The following is a 17521-nucleotide window of genomic DNA, read 5'->3' as shown; positions in this document are numbered from 1 at the left end:
TAGAGAATTTTCACATTAGGATAAAATATCATTTACTGAGCACCTACTCCATGCCAGATAATGAAATAGGCAATTGAGAAAATTATCTTTCATTCTATTTACAACTTTGAGAGTTCCATCAGCCTCATATTATTGATGAGGAAACTGGGGTCCTGAGAGGTGCAGGATATGCCCCACTTTCTTTATGCAAAGCCGCAAGGGGAATCCAGTCCCTCAGATTTCTTTCTTCTGTGCCCCCTCCCCCTTACAATGCTGCTACCCATACCACGTCTGGAGTATGGAAAGACCAGTGTGTGTGTGTGTGTGTGTGTACAGAAAAAGAGAGACAGAGTCATACAATACGTGAAAGGATGACAGGGAAGGGGCAGGACTGTAGTGGCTGGCAAGAACTCCCAATTTCATGCTCTGTTACCATAAAAGGCAAAGGCATTTTTAGTTTCTCCCCTTGCTACAGATCTGAACTGTGATACAAATTTCTGAACATCTGATTGGAGACATCTGTGAGTTTCACGGGGCCACAATAGCACCCAAAGCACCACCTTTTCCTACTATGCCAGGGTATCTCCCAGGTGTATCCCTGGGGTGGCAGTGCCTTCATGGCTGTTCTTCAGCTAACCTAGAAGAGTTGTGTGATGCACAAAGCCTCCAACTGACTTGTCTGCATCAATGTGGGCCTCACACTTTAGAAAATGATTCCACAGACCGCACTCAAAGAGGAACCGAATGTACAGCCTCCAGCTGGCAAAGCCAGATGACTTCTTAGTTGTAACTTGTGTGTATGTCCCTGGCCACAGCAGCCAGGGGTATGCTGAGAGCCATCCTTGGCATCATTGCTGCAAGCTCAGACTCCCTTTTCTCTCCCTTCTTGGATTCTAACCCCTTTTGAGGTGTTCCAAAGAAGGCCATGTGACCTAGTGGGAAAATCCCAACCTATTAAGCCAGAAGGACATGTATTCAAATCCCAGCTCTTCCACTTACTAGCGTGTGATTTGGAGCAAGTTAGTTAAGTTCTGTGAGCCTCAGTTTCTTCAACTGTAATATGATTCTAATTCTTACCCTCCTAGGACCCAGATGTTAATCAGTCAAGGAGGTGGAGGAAAAGAATTCCAGGCAGACAGACCCAAATGGTCGAAGGCATAAAAATGAGATACTATAGGATATTTGCTGAGAAGGACTGGGGGGACTAAAAGCACCCAAATATTTTAAGGGAAAGAACAGGCCAGAGCAAAGGTATCGTAAGTACAAAGAGACAAGTCTTGAAGAGCACTGAAGTAGCTTGGATCTGATTCAATGTGCAATTGGAGGTAGGAACTATTATCCCCATTTTCTAGATGAAGAAACTGAGGCTCAGGGAAGGAAAGAAATTTACCCATGGTCACAAAGCTAGTGAGTAGTGACCTCAAATCCAAACCCAGGTATGTGTAACACCAAAGCCAGTGTTCTTTCCCCTCCACCTCACTGTAAGTGCATGCAGAGAAGGGGAACTGTGACAAAGGATGACTCAAACCATCCAAACACAGGCGGTGGACAGGGCCTCACACCCAGAAGCGTCCTGTCCAAGGCAGTGTTACCCACACCAATATTCTGGCAGCTTCTGCTATTCTGCTGTGCTTTTGGCTTAGAATAGCACTCACTTCCTCTAGTCAGGAACATTCTTGTAGATAAAGCCAGCTGGAGGTCCATGCCTGGGTATCTCATCAATGTCAAGCAGGCTAGCTCTGAGTCCCAGGAAACCCACTGGCTCATCATGGCTTTATGAGGAGTTGTTGAAAAGACACTAGCAAGGGCAGCTGTCCCAGGTGCTGGAGAGTCCACACAGCATAAATCCCATCTCTGTCACTAACTAGCTGTGTGACCTATGCCAGGTTACCCAACTCTTTGGAGTCCATTTCCTCATCTGATTAATAGGGGAAATAATACTGGCCTTGCTGAATTGGGGTCAGAGCTAAATCGGATAACACATTAAGTCCCCAATGCAGACCGGTGTAAGGCAGCTTCATTATAGAAAGGCCGTGTGCGGGTGCATTCAAAACCCCAGTGCTGTGGGTTTAGTTCTGGTTCCTCCTTTCACTACCTTTATGACCAATGGCAAATGATAATAACCCTTTCTGGACCTCGTTTTCCTCATGCCCCTTGTTGTGCTACAAAGGGATCATAACCATACTCTGCATCTTCATCTGATTCATTACATTTACATGCATTATCAAGCCTAAAGCACTTACATGGTGCTTGACACATTTTAAATGCACACTGGTTGTTGGCTATTGTTTTTTATATATGTGAGTCATTGCTATTTTTTCTACTTCTTCCCAGTCACAGCCCCATCCCCTATCCCTTCATTAACCCATTCCTTCCACAAGTATTTATTGAGGGCCAACCATGTGCCAGGTGCTGTTCTAAATACCGGGGTTAAAACAGTGAAAAAAACAACAAAGGCCTTGCTGCTCTGAAACATGTATTTTTGTGGGAAGACAAGACAGTGAAGCAAATAAATAAATATATAACATAGTGTCAGAGAATGATGAATTTGATGAGGACAGAAATAGCTGAATAATGGAATAAAGTGTTGAAAGGGTATTTACACTAGTATCTTAGTTTGTTTGTGCTGTTATAACCAAATACTTGATACTGGGAAATTTTTAAAGAACAGAAATGTCTTTCCTCCCAGGTCTGGAGCATGGAAAGTCCAAGATCAAAGTGCCAGCAGGTTTCATGTCTGGTGTGGGCCCTTGTTTCTGCTTCCATGATAGCACTTTAAATGCTGTGTCCCCACATGGTGTAAGAGCCAGAAAGAAGAAATCCACTCCCTCATACCCTTTAACAAGGGCCTTAATGCTATTCATGAGAGCTCCACCCTTATCACTTAGTCACCTCCTAAAGCTCTCACCTCTTAATACTATTCCACTGGCAGTGAAGTTTCAACATATGAATTTGGCGGACACATTCAGAAAAGAGCAGGGGTCATAGAAGTTCTCTCTAAGGAGGTGACATTTGATCAGAGACCTGAATGACATGAAAGGATGCTAATAAGGTTTGCAAGTCTCAAACATAGTTTCTCCCATGCTGAGAGGTGGCTTAACCTGGTATAAGCAACGCAGGACTTGGAGTTGCCTGAGCAGGTGAAGGACCAGACTATAGTTGCCCAGGTAGAGAGGACATCAGTCCTCATATCGACATATGCGGGTGTGCGACGGAGCGCATGTACATGTTCAAAATCCTCTACTAAGTCCATACCTTCGACCAACCAGAGGAAGATAACAATAAACCAATAATAGCTTTTCTGTATTCATCAATTCCTCCCCAGCTTACAAAGTGTTTTCATATTCTTGAAGCCCAAAATAGCAAGAAACAGATGGCACACTCAAGGCGGTTGACTGGAGTGAGTTGAGTGAAGGGACTGTCTCGGAAGGTGTATGTAGGTTGGCCAGAGCTCCTCCATGAACCCTTCAAAATCCCTCCACCTCTTCTCTCTGCTCTTCCTGGGGGGTGGGGGGGCACGGGTGAGAGGGCTAATTACTTAGGTTACATCTGTGACCTGCTTGGCCCTCAGGCACCCAAGTGAGGGGTCATCAATGGCTGGCCCTGGGGAAGAGATGAGGGCAAGTGAGGAATGTGAGGTCAAGATATTTATTCCCTTGCGATTGCCTGAGGCTGGCTATGTCACTTCACAGAAATTAATATCTCCTCCCAAGGCCACTGCTGTGCTGCCTCCAATGTCAAACCAACTCACTCCTTTTGGGCTCTTCGCATCCCTTTGAGCCTAGAGGGATGACTGCTCTCCTGCCACTAGCCTTGGGTTTCTGGGAGATTTCTTAGGGTTTCGCTACTTCCTGCCCTCATCTTTCTAATTAACCCCTTTATCAGTTAACCCTTCCTGAACGGTCTTGATCTGAATGTGCCCCCTCTTGTCTGCTGGGTCTCTAATTGAAGCAATAGGGATAAGGAGGAGACGAATATTCCACTGTGCTCAGCAATTGTGGGAAGCTGTGGTGGCTCCCAGGCTGAAAGGGACAAGGAGAAAAAGCGGTTACTGGAACCAGTGTGAGCAGCCACTGCCAGTCGTGGCACAGAGGAGCAGGCAGACAACTGGAGTGGAGCATCTCAGGGCCACCAGGGGCAAAAGCAGAGCAAGAGCTGGCACTGTCATCGACGGCTGAGGGACCTGTGGTCAGAGGAGTCACCTCACTTGCCCAGAGTCATGTGCCCACAGCTGTGGGGGTCGAGCGTTCCTCTCTTCCCACGTTCCTGCCTTCACCAGCCAAGAAGGAAGTCCCTGTAACACTGTCCACCCTATGGGGAAGTGCCAGGGAGGGAGTCTCTCCCTCTCTTATGGTGCTTTACCCCATCAGACTGGGAAAAGCCAGGGTCACCAGACCTTGAGACAATCGTGGGGTCTGGGTGCTAAAGACCCACAAAGACCTCAATCTGTCTTGTATCCTCATGGACCTGTTTGTGCCCAAGGTGAACCCGCCTTCTCACATATGGCAAGCCACGTAACACAGGTTTCCCTTTCTGCCCCACAAGAAGGTAAAGACCCACCATTCTCCAGGCTCCCTGCCAACCACTGGATAGATAAATCAGTTCAGTCCCACTCTGTCTCACGGGAAGGAGCTAAAGGTTCCCATTTGTGCCTCAGATCCAAGACACATTGTCCAATCCATCCTTATCTGAGAGCCTGTGTTAGGGGGTTGGTCTTGAACTGACTGTCAGGCCCCTGTAGCCACTCTCTCCATCAGTTAGCATCTTATGGAAAGGAGGGGTGAGTCCCAGCCCACCCTATTCCCACTTCTCCATCCTCCAGTAGGATACCACAGAATCAAGGTCTGAACTCAGGTCATATTTCTTCAAGCTCTTTCTTACCCCTCCACTGTGAAACGACCATCCAATCAGATGGGCAAACCTAAACCAGTTTCCAATTTCCATGACACTTATTCCTGCTTGTCATTATTATTATTATTGCTGTTGTTGTTGCTATAACTATAGTTATCATTAGCAGTAGCATGGGCTGTTGTCAGACTGTCTAGGTACAAATTCCAGCTCTACGTCATAACAACTATGGGGCTTGGGTAAAGTATTTAATCTCTGCATCCCTCCGTTTCCCCATAGATGAAATAAGGGTCTTACTTGTATCTGTCTCATGGGGATGTGGTAAACATTAAATGAGATGATGTATGTGTAATCTTTTGCATTGTGCTTCGCACATAGTAAGTGCTCAAAAAAGTAGCTAATATTATTATCACATTTTTATTATTTAAGCAATCAGAATTATTTCAAATGATGGAAAGACCGAGAAATAAAACTAAGGAAAAGGGCATGAGGCTGGGCACAGTGGCTCATGCCTATAATCCCAGCACTTTGGGAGGCCTAGGTGGGTAGATCGCTTGAGGCCAGGAGTTCAAGACCAGCCTGGCCAACATGGTGAAACCCCATTTCTACTAAAAATACAAAAATTAGCCAGGTATGGTGGCAGGTGCCTGTAACCCCAGCTACTGAGGGGGCTGAGACATAAGAATCACTTGAACCCAGGAGGCGGAAGTTGCAGTGAGCATAGATCCTGCCACTGCACTCCAGCCTGGGCAATAGAGTGAGACTCTGTCTCAAAAAACAAAAACAAAAGAGTGTGAGAGGAGCTAACATTCATTAGAATATTCAGGGAGACAAACAATCGTTAAGACACCCCTGGCTGCCTGCCATTTTATACCATGGAGGCATTTACATCACAGGGCATAAACCAAAGTTGGAAGGGATCTGCACTGCGTAATTACACAATGAATTTTAGAGGGTAGGATCTTCTCTTTTTTCTCTATTTCTAAGCAGAAAATAAAAATATAGGCGTAATGGACTGAATTATGTCTCCCCAAAATTTATATGTTGAAGTCCTAACCCCAAGGATCTTAAAATGTAACTGTATTTAGAGACAGAATCTTTAAAGAGGTAATTAAGTTAAACTGAGGTCATTAGGGGGACCTAACCCAACATGACTGGTGCCCTAAAAGGAAGAGGAGACTAGAACCTAAGGGAAGGCCGTGTGAAGACACAGGGAAGACAGCATCTGCAACCATGCGGAAAGCCCTCTGACAACACCAACCTGGCAACACCTTGAACTTAGACTTCCAGCCTCTGCAATTGTGAGAAAACTACAATCTGTTGTTTAAGCCACAGAGTCTATGGTCCTTTATTACAACAGCCCTGGAAAACGAGTACTATAGGTAATAGAGTAAACAGAGACTTTCCCACCAAACCACAGCCATTAGAAGGATGCACATTTACTTAAGCAGGATCTCTGACTCCTGCTGCAGAGTCAGGCTCCTTCGTGGCATCATCATATTGTTCAAAGCCAAGGAAAACAGAAATCCACCTTTGAAAGCCTTTACCTTTGCTCTGCTCCCTGACTGCTATCTGCACTCTTTCCACCCTGCCCAGCCCTTCCTAGTCATCAGCTGCCTGTGCTCTTTTGGATACGGACTAAAGAAGACATCAGTTTAGATTAATTCACGCTTAAAGTTCAAGAGCAATTGATGATGAAGCAGTGACACCATCTTTCTCTGACCTAGGGCATGCCATGTGGAGGAGGCACACTCACATGTGTAGAGCAGGGAAAGGCCTTGGGAGTCCTCTGATCCTCTCTTCCACTACTAGCTGTGTGATCCAAAACAATGACTTAACTCCTCTCTGTCTCATTTCCTGTATCTGTAAAGTGGCAATAATTACCATATGACTTCATAGAATTATTGCAAGGATTAAATCATTGAATTCATATGAAAGCAATTTGTAAGGTTTCATGTTTCCTACGAAGGTCAGGAAGTCATTAATCAACCAACAGTTTTGAGTATTTACCTTGGACCAGACTGTCTAGGGCGTGCATTATATCGGGGCATCTAAAAACTACTAATCGCATGATACATGATTGGACTGCAATAAGATGAATGGCATGTGGTTTTTGCCCTCCTGGAATCCACACTTAAAGGAAGAAATGGATGTTAAGACAGTAATGCAGGTGGCAAGGGCTATACTGTAGAATTGTTGAGGTCACTGCAAAGCACCAAGTGCAGCCTCTAAACCCCCTCTGTGACTTCTGGAAGTCGTGGTCTCTAAATGGTTAGCGGAGGCAGAAAACAAGAGCTAGCCTGGCAAAGGAAGCTAACTGCAGGGAAGGAAGAACATTTCCCACCCAGCGACAGACGGCAGGAATAAAAGCATTTAAGTGTGAAATAGAACAGGGTTTGTGTCTTTGTTTGGGTTCTTCCAGAAGCAAACCTTGAGACAAGGATTTGAATGCAAGTAATTTACTCAGCGGTTGTCCCAGTAAACACAAGTAGATTGGAAAATGAGAAGGAAGGCAACCGATAAATGATGCATCAACCGATTAGTTACCTCTGTGGGCGACTGGAGCTTAATCCCGCTGGGAAATTCAGGGAAATGGTGTGAGAGCATGCCTCAAAGTTATCAGGCCCAAGGGGCGAGGGAGCCGGGACTCTCCAGCAGTTCCCATTGGCATTGGTCAACTGCTGCTTCTGACGGGTGTTAATTTCCTGGCACCTCCCAAGGCTGCGTGTCACATGGGCAGAGTGCCCTCTAGTGGCGAGAGAAAAACACCATCTAGTGGAGAAGAAACACAAGGGCTGACACTTGAACACTGGGTGAGAGGATGCAGGCAGAGCACCTACAGCATCAGACACCACATGCACACAGAAGTACAAATGCTTCTGTGTTCTGAAGCACATATCCAACTGGGGAGTTTCAGACAATAAAGCTGAAGAGATAGGTGGAGGCAGGGGCATGCATATATGTCATGCTTCAGTGTGTGAGCTTTATCCTGAAGGGCAATGGTGAGCAACTGAAGGGATTTAAGATAGGGAGAGGCATGGTCAATAGTGTATCTTTAATAGATCACTCTGGCTGCTGTGTGAAGGATGCCTTTGAATGGAACAAGACTGGAGTCACGAAACCCAGTAGAAGGCTCTCATTTTAGTGATCAAGAAGGAAAATGAGAAGAGCCTGATTTTTAAAAACACACACAGTGGTAGGAGCAAACATGTTTAGAAGACAAAAACAAGCCCAACAGAACTTGATGATTTATTGAAGATGGATACAATGGGGAAGGAGTCAGGATGACTTTAAGGGTCTCTCATTTTGATGATTTGGCAATGCTGGTACCACCAAGTGAATGAGAGAGCAATGCAGCAGACACAGGCTTAGTTGGAGAGAAGATGGACTCGGTTTATGGAATTTGTGATTGGAGGAGGGTGAGGGCAACCAAGCATGAGACATGGAAGCTTGAAGCCCAAGAAGGATAACTGACCTCGACATAGGAATTTAGAAACCGTCAGCACATGGTATTGAAACGAGATGGACCAGGTAAGTCTGTAAAATTGAACCATTCAGTGGGCCAAGGACAGAACCATAGCAATCACCAACATTTAAGGTATAAAAGAAGCAAAAAAAAAAAAAGTCATTCTCAAAGGGGCCAGGCATGAGAAAAGCAAAGGACATCACTAAAGCATAAAAAGTCAAGAGAATCAAGATCTTGGGGTGATCAATAAAAACACCAATCTGCAGGTGTCCAGCAGGATATAAGGTTACATGTGTACATTGATTTTTCCACTTTGACTGGCAGGCTAGACTGTTCTTAGTTCATTTCATTCCAGCCTGAGATGCCAGTGGGCATTAAGAGCGTGGGAATAGGCAGTGAAGGTAACTAGTTTGAGAAGTTTGGAAACAAGGAGGAAGAGAAACTAGTTGATAGCCACAAGTTTCTGCAGGATCCAGGGCACTTTGTTCTTTTTCTTAGAAGAGACTCTTAGAGGATGAGGAGGAGCAGGGAGAGGAGGCCAGGAGAAAGAAATGAGAAAGAAAAGGATCACTGAAAAAGTAAATTGCTGAAGAAGTTATAAAATGATCAGGTAGAAGTATTGACCTTCAGCAAGAGAAGGAAAGACAGACACATCATCATCTGGAGTGGAAGTGAAAGAGAAGAAAATGAATAACAGACAAGTCTATGAGGATTGGAACAGAGGTAAGTCACCACCAAGAGCCACTACCATGTTCTCAATGAAGTAGAAAGGTAAGACATCTACTGAGAGAAACAGAGTAGGGGGTTAAGTGGAGATCTGAAGGTTTGGACTAACCATTGAGGAGAAAAGAAAAGGAAGCTGACCAAGAATGAATGAACTGGCAGTCAGAACTCGGGCCCCAGCTGAGGCTGGAGACCGTGAATTTTCAGTCGTCACATTCCATATGGTAATGATGCTGTGAACTGAATATTCGTGATCCTCCAGAATTCGTATGTTGAAACCCTAACTCACAAGGTGATGGTATTAGGAGGTGGGAACTTTGGGAGGTGATTAGATCATGAAGGTAAAAGCCCTATTGGATGGGATTAGTGCCCTTGTTTTAAAAGGCCCCAAAGATTTGCCTTGCTTCTTCCACCACTTGAGGGCACAGTGAGAAATCAACATCTCTGAATCAGAAAGTGAGTCCTCACGAGACATCATATCTACCAGTACCTTGATCTTGGACTTCTCAGCCTCCAGAACTGTGAGAAATAAATTTCTGTTGTTTATAAGCCAGTCAGTCTAAGGTATTTTGTTATAGCAGCCCACGTGGACTAAAACACACAGTGTTGACATAACGATATCCAAGCCTCATTTTCTGTCTCTCTGTGGGTGCCTGTGCACGTGTGTACACACATGTGTGCACAGGAAGCATCATTGCAGAACCGACCTCTGATGACCATTTCTGGCACCCTCTGTGTGTCTCTGTCCAGGAGCTGTATTCTCAATCCTATGATGCTGTTGGGGTGATGTTTGCCTCCATCCCAGGATTTGCAGACTTTTACTCTCAGACTGAAATGAATAACCAGGGAGTGGAATGCCTGCGCTTGCTGAATGAGATCATTGCTGACTTCGATGAGGTAACTCTAAGCCTGAGACATTTACAATCACAAATGGGCATCGTTGTCAAAGTGTTGTGTTATTCATTGTAGGAATTACTTATTTTTTTTTTTGCACTTATGGAATTCCAGCCTGCATTATAAACACAAACATGTACCATCTGATTTAATTATCATAATTATCACCTGAGTTAAATGCTATTATTTCCCTATTTGGGGGATCAGGAATATAAGGCTCAGGGAGGCTAAGTAACATAAACCAGTGTTGTACAGCTGGCAGATGGCAAAGGCATGACTTGACTAGAGGCCTCTATGAGGCCAATACTACTCAGGCACTGACACCGCAGAGGCTGGACACTGAAGCAGGCATTGCTCCATCTTCTCAAAGTGTCAAAGATAAAACTGTCCATTTGCCTTTTGTCAGAGAACTAATTGCAAGTATAAACATACTACAGATAGAGGTTTCTTCCTCCAGGCTCCGTGAGTCTAGTGAACACATTCTGTGGGGGGAAATACTCATGCTGCACTTCAGTTCCATTCATAAACTTGACACAAGTGGGTCTTCTACTCCCCCATTCCCCATCTTGAAAGACACCAGTGTCCATCCAGTTACTTAAGCCTGAGATGAGAAGCAAGTGATTCACTGAGAAAATGCTGTGGAAGAAGCCAAATCCCTGCCTAACCCCAGAGGGGAATCAGGCACATAAATGGTACAACTGTCTCACACTGAAGCAGGGGGCCAGGCTTTTGGATACCCATATTGGTCAGTCATTATTGGTCATGGGCTGCACTGGTAGGGGTACATCCCAGGCATTTCCAGCAAGGGAGTTCTCATGAGGCCAAGCAAATTCTCCAAAAGGAAGTGCAGCAATGCATTGTCAGCAGCCAGCACTCACGGCATTTTGGAGGATGGCCCCACAAAGGGGCTTGGGGTGGGAAACAAGAACAACTGCTACATCACTCTAAACAGCATCCTGTCCCTCCATCCCTACATTCAATCCAGCTACTGAGTCCGGTGAAGTCCTTCTTTCCATTGTATATATTTATGGTGCAAAATGTGATGTTTTGATATATGTGTACATTGTGGAATGATTAAATTAAGCTAATTAACATATCCATCACCTCAGGTCTTACTACTTTTTTGTGCCAAAAATATTTAAGATCTACTGTCCTGGCAATTTTCAAGTATGCAATGTATTATTATTCACTATAGTCATTATGCTATGCAACAGATCTCCGGAAAGTATTCCTCTTGTCTAACTAAAACTTTATACCCTTTAACTAATGTCTCCCTGTTTCCCACCCCACCCCCCAGGTTCTGATAACCACCATTGCACTCTTTGCTTCTGAGTTTGATGTCTTTAGATTCCACGTATAAGTGATACCATATGTATTTGTTTTTTCTGCCTGGGGTATTTCATTTAGCATCATATCCTCCAGGCCCATCCATGTTGTTGCAAATGACAGGTCTTCCTTCTTTTTGTGGCTGAATAGTATTGGCCACCTGGCCAGCACCACGTAACTACTTACAAGCCAACAAGCCCACCTGGCTCTCACACACTGCACTTTCTGCCTGGAGGCCATGCCATCCTCGCCCTTACCCCATCCTCTGTCCTCGACTCCATGACCAGCTGAAAAGCTAACATTCATTTAACAGTCAATTCAAACACTACTTCTACTGTTGAAGGCTTTTTTCTAACCCCCATCTCTATCCAGGTAAATGTTGTCACTCCTTTTTTAATGAAAAACTTATGCTCTGAAAAGCCTCCTATCATAGAGGCTGAAACCCTTCATTACCACCCTGTTTACCATCCACTAGCCACTTAGTTCTAGGGTAGAAACCCATATTACTAATCTCTATAGGTTTTTACAAGTATTGCCAGAAATGCAAAGTGTTTTCAATATATATCATTTAATAGTTATTTACCTCTCACACAAACACTTAGGCTAGGAATGATTAGCCTTCATTTTAAAAATAAGCAAAGCTGAGACTTAGAAACATCAAAAATGACCAGGGTCACATACCGCTAAGTGGTAAAGCCAAGATTTGAACCCCAGTCTCCCATACTGCTTTGATTTGTAATCATTTGTGTTGCACTGTTTCTCACCTGGCATTTCATGGTAATGATTTTTGAAGTCATAAGCTCAAACACAGTCATCGTAGTTGCCCTTGGATGGGTGTGGGGGGGTCAAGATGGATAAGACGTGATCACTTCTTGCCTCCCAAGGCTTCACCATCCAGTGGGAGGCAGAGTGACTATTAGTTGCCCTTACACAAGAAGTCACTGGTAAGTGTACTAGTACAGAGGGTCTTGCAAGGTGGGGTGGGGAAGGCAATTTTGTGACAATAGTACCTTTAACTCCTATCCTCTATGCTAGGCCATAAGCTCACTAAGGTAGAGACCATATTCTTGTATCTTGTTAAGTCTCCAGGGCCCAGCTCTGTGTCTAGCACATAAGAGATGGACATGGCAGATGCTTGCTAAGTACTTGCTAAAGGAATTAATTCATTAATGGGGGGACAGAAACAAGCTGGCAGATAGTAAGGTGAAGATAAGTTAATGGAATTCAAAACATACTTCCAGTTTTTTTAATTACCCTATTAAAAATATCTGACTAAAGATTAAGACGTCAGGCTTTGTTGTATTTTAAACTTTATAGCAGGGGTGTCCGGTGTTTTGGCTTCCTTGGGCCACATTGAAAGAAGAATTGTCTTGGGCTACCTATAAAATACATTAACACTAAGGATAGCTGATGGGTTTTTAAAAATTCCCCCAAAAAAATCTCATAATGTTTTAAGACAGTTCACAAATTTGTGTTGGGCCACATTCAAAGACGTCCTGGGACACATGCAGTCAGTGGGCCGCAGGTTGGACAAGTTTGCTTTATAGCAACGCATCTTCCAAAAGTGCTCCCTCTCATATTTTAAAATTGTAGCCAATAAAATACATTTGAATTACATTTGCATCTCAGTGAACCCAATTGTTGACACTCTAGAGTCTTGGAAAGCAGAGAAAGAGGGCAGTGCCCCTAGTGGTTGAAATGGGTGTTTGCAGAGGGAAGTAGAGAAAAGGGAATTGGTCTAGGAGGCTGGGTTCTTTAGAACATGGGCGTTAGACTAGGAGGAAAAGTATGAGTAAGAGGAGGGGGAGGATAAGTAGATGGGGAGGAGGGGAGAGAGGAGAGAGAAGAAAGGCAGCGATGAAGAGAAGAAGGATGAAAAGAAGAAAGGGGAGGAGGTGGAAGAGAAAGGGTGGGGCGGGGGGAAGGTAGTGGAGAATATAGTCAACAGGAAAAATAAAAACACGGCCTGAATTGCCAGCCCAAACACTCTCAGTTTTGCCTGTGTGTGGGTCCTTGGATCACTCAGACCTGCCTTTTTTTTTTTGTCAAGAGAGGTCCTCTAGATTCTGCCTGGCTGAGTTCCAGCCAGATGCCTGCTGTTCACTTTAATACTGATGCTTCTCTTCTTGCTGATATAATTACCACAGGAACCTGAGATCATGCAAAATTCTTTCTGGCTCAGAGAAAAGCTGAACTTTGCACAGATCACATCTCCAAGACTGTGTTTGCAATAACCCAACTCAAGGGATCCTCACCCCACAGCCCCTGCCTCAACAAAGGGCTGAAGAGCCCTCTCACATCTCACTTCCCCATTTGCTCTAGTGAACAAATGGGCTGATCAGGGACCACACTATGCCCCCAGATACTTTTAGCTATAGAGTAAATAAAGCTGCTGGATGGATATTAAATGAGATAATGAAGTTTCTTTCTGCCTCCAAATTATCTTCTGAGGGGGAGGCTTACCAGAGCCTGAAGCTGGCTCTTGGCCAAGTGATTCTGAAGAGAAGAGAAGGAAAAGTACCTGCTCTCCACAGGACCACATCAGATCAGTCCACCGCCAGCAGAAAGCTGGGGGAAAGTAGTTACAGGGAGGCAGAGGGAGGGAGGTGAGCAATTGAAGATCTTCCAGGATTTTTAAGCTGAAACATTAGCAGCTGAAGGGCTACCAAAACACCAAATATGTTTGGTTAGGGTCTGAAAGCAAAGATCAGTCATGATCCAAGGCTGAAGACCTGTGTACCCTGGGCACAACTGGCAGAATCTCTGTGACAGCAGAAGAGGGGCTTCACTTTAGTTCAAGAAACAAAAATAATAAACAAAGCTGCCTCTGCTGTAAATTAGGCTATACATACACACAAACACACACACATCCCAAAGCAAAGCACCTACTTGTGTTCTCCATGTTCCCAGAAGAGTTCCTCTCAAGGAGGAATTTTCCAAGTTTCATAGCCCCTGATTAATTTTGAGACAATGCCTGAAACAAGAGAGTCTGTAGAGAACCCATCTTCTGCTCCGTCTGCCTGTCTGTCCACCCCAGGATGACAAGAGACTCTGAGGATATTACAATTTTAAATGGAGACGAAAGGTAGAGAATCAGAAATTGCATCTAAATGTCTGCCAAGAGTGGGAATAAGAAGACAAAGTTTAGACTTGGGAATCAGTGAAGTTTGAGTTTGAGCCTAGCTCTCCCACTCAGGGTCAGCTTCGTGAGTGTGCAGCCTGTGCAGTCACAAAAGGAACCCACACTTGTTTTAATGTTCTGCTATTGCTCTCATGTGCGTCTTAATTTTTGGAAAAGGTGTTCCACATTTTCATTTTGCACTGGGCCCTGCAAATTATGCGTGGTCCTGTCTCCCCTTTCTCACCCTGGGACCTTGGGACACATTATTTTACCACATGAAGCCTCTGCTGATTCATCTGCAAAATGGATCTGAGAATACTAAGCTCAAAGTGCCACTCAGAGAAACAGATGATCAATGGAGGCAGAGCCCCTAGTTCTGTGCCCCAGTATATGCAGACATCCCCTCTTCCACTCTACTTTTCAATCTCTTTAAAATGTTTAATTTATGCTTTGTACACTGTGGAGTTTTTATTTTTAGTAGAGACAGCGGTTTTCACCACGTTGGCCAGGCTGGTCTCGAACTCCTGACCTTAGGTGATCTGCCCGCCTCAGCCTCCCACAGTGCTGGGATTACAGATGTGAGCCACCACCCCTAGCCTGGAATTTTTAATCTAATAGTTACCTGCAAGGGCATTGAATTTATGTAATTTAGCCGTTTTCTCACTCTATGTCCTTAAGCAAGTTATTTAATCCCTCTATGTACCTCAGTTTTCCCATCTACAAAATGAGATACAGTAGGGTCATTGTAAGTTAAATGCAGAGATTAAAAAGCACTTAAGACTGTATTTGATGCGATGCACTGAATAGCATCTCCTCCCCAAAATTCATGTGCTGTGAGAAATGAGTTTCTGTTGTTTGTTTTCATTATGGCTGGTTGAGCAGACTAATACACTTGGCACAGAACTATGATCATTCAGAGTTCATTTTATTATTATGTGTATTTGTTTCTAGTGTGGCTGTAACAAAGTACCACACATTTGGTGTCTTTAAACAACAGAGGCCGGCCGCTGTGGCTCACGCCTGTAATCCCAGCACCTTGGGAGGCCGAGGCAGGCGGATCACAAGGTCAGGAGTTCGAGACCAGTCCGGCCAACATAGTGAAACCCCGTCTCTAGTAAAAATACAAAAAAATGAGCCAGGTGTGGTGGTGGGTGCTGGTAATCCTAGCTACTCGGGAGGCTGAGGCAGGAGAATCACTTGAACACGGGAAGTGGAGGTTGCAGTGAGCCGAGATCGCACCACTGCACTCCAGCCCAGGCAACAGTGCGAGACTCTGTCTCAAAACAAACAAACAAAAAATCCAGAATGCATTCTCTCACAGTTCTGGAAGCAAGAAGAGTGAGATCAAGGGGTGAGCAGGGCCCTGCTCCCTCTGAAGGCTCTAGGGAAAACTCCTGCCTTGCCTCTTCCCAGCTTCTGGTGGTGGTGACTGGCTGGCTGTGGCGGCATCATTCCAATTTCTTTCCGTCTTCTCGTGGCTTTCTCCTTGTGTGTGTCTCTGTGCCCGCTCTTCTTCTTATTAGGACACCAGCCATAATGGATTTAAGGCTCACCCTAATCTAATATGACCTCTTCTTAACTTTAAAAATTACTCTGCAAAAAACTTATTTCCAAATAAGATCACATTCTGAGAGTCTGTGAGGACATGAATTTTTGAGAGGCACTATTTAACCCAGTATACTATTCACACTATTCACATCCTTTTTAGAAGTGCATAGGGATAAAATGTCAGTTTGTTTAAAAGGAAGGGAGAGGTGCACTTATGATCTTCTAAACTAATATGTTCTACTTCTCATCATTCTGCAACTAATACTCTTCCACCCTGGAAATGCACTGTGGATATGAAGTCCATGTGGCAGTGATTAACTGAATCTTGCTTCATTGACAAGATTGACACTGAAAGCCAGCCTCAGAGAAGTTGCTGTTTATGGGCTTATTGAACCAGTATCTAGTGAAGGCCTGCCCTGTGCCCATGGGATATAATGACAAACTAAACAGGCACAAATCCTGTTCTCATGAAGCTTATACTCTATTGTGGGTGAAGAACAATCAAAAAGAATAACAAGTAAATATGTTGTACAATAGACAGAGATACATTCGGTGGGGGAAGATAATGCAGGGAACATGGGAAGGAAGGTTTGGAGGGAGGGGTGCAATTAAAGTCACCCACTCATTGCCTACCCAGGACTTTCCTGGTGTCGGCACTAAAAGTTTTGCATCTCAAAAAATCCCTCCGACCTGGGTGAACCGAGATGTTTGGACACCCATAGTGCAATTTCAGAGAAGGTTCTGAGAAAGGGCTTACTGAGAGGCCTGGAGGAGATGAGGAAGTGGAACTGATCCAGAGAAACAGCTTGGGGGGCATGGCAGCAGGCAAGGAAAAGCCCAAGTTCTAAGCCCTGAGGAGGGTGTGTGCAGCAGGCATTCTCTTGTTCTCTTGAGCAAGTCAGGTGATGGAACCTGACTTGTGCTGCCTTAGGGGTGAGCCAGCTGCATCAGCATGTCTTGGGTACTTTCTATTTGAGACAGGGAAAGATTTGGGCCACAGCTCCTGGCCACACAACATGCATGAAGAAGGCTGGAGCTGGTTCCTGCCTTTAAACCAGCATGGCAGGGTCAGTGGCTGATGGAGAGAAGGGCCAGAGTGCCAAATATTACAGGACCTCATGGACCAGGACCAGAGCAAAGGCTTTGGCTTTTACTCTGAGACTGATGGGGATGGCTACAAAGGTTTCCAGCAGAGAAGTGATGTAACCTAACTTCTATTTTAACAGGGTTCCTCTCAGCTCTGTGTGAAGAACAGGGTCAAGAGTGGAAGAAGGGAGTCACTTAAGAGGCTTATTTAAATAAAAGAAAATGGATGAGGGTGGCTAGGACCAAGGAGGTGATGAGACGGGGTCAGAACCTGAATGTCTTTAAAGATAGGGCTAAGGATCTGCTGATAGATTAGATGTGGGTTATATGGGTTTTATTCTGAAGCAACTGGTAAAATGGAGACACTACTAACCAAGATGGGGGTCAATGAGGAGGATCAAGGGGCCAGCTTTGAGAATGGCAGATCTGAGACACCTGTTAGACCTATAATGAGGACATCATGTAAGCAATTCCGTACTGAGTCTGAAGGTCAAGGTAGGGCATGCAGTTAGGAGTTTTCAGCAAAGAGA

General features: G+C 44.7%; 1 protein-coding gene across 3 annotated transcripts in view; it reads left to right on the top strand.

Annotated features, from left to right (window-relative positions):
- ADCY8 (adenylate cyclase 8) overlaps window positions 1-17521 on the top strand; it is a 260213-nt gene that overhangs the window by 230637 nt on the left and 12055 nt on the right. For all 3 annotated transcript variants that reach the window (XM_054499607.2, XM_054499609.2, XM_054499608.2), the window contains one exon: window positions 9767-9913. In XM_054499607.2, coding sequence (XP_054355582.1) covers window positions 9767-9913 — 147 coding nt within the window. The remainder of the gene's footprint in view (window positions 1-9766; window positions 9914-17521) is intronic.

This window comes from Pongo pygmaeus, chromosome 7 (genome assembly GCF_028885625.2).
Source record: "Pongo pygmaeus isolate AG05252 chromosome 7, NHGRI_mPonPyg2-v2.0_pri, whole genome shotgun sequence".
In the NCBI taxonomy this organism is placed as follows: Eukaryota; Metazoa; Chordata; class Mammalia; order Primates; family Hominidae; genus Pongo; species Pongo pygmaeus.
This window is presented reverse-complemented; position numbering and strand designations above follow the sequence as displayed.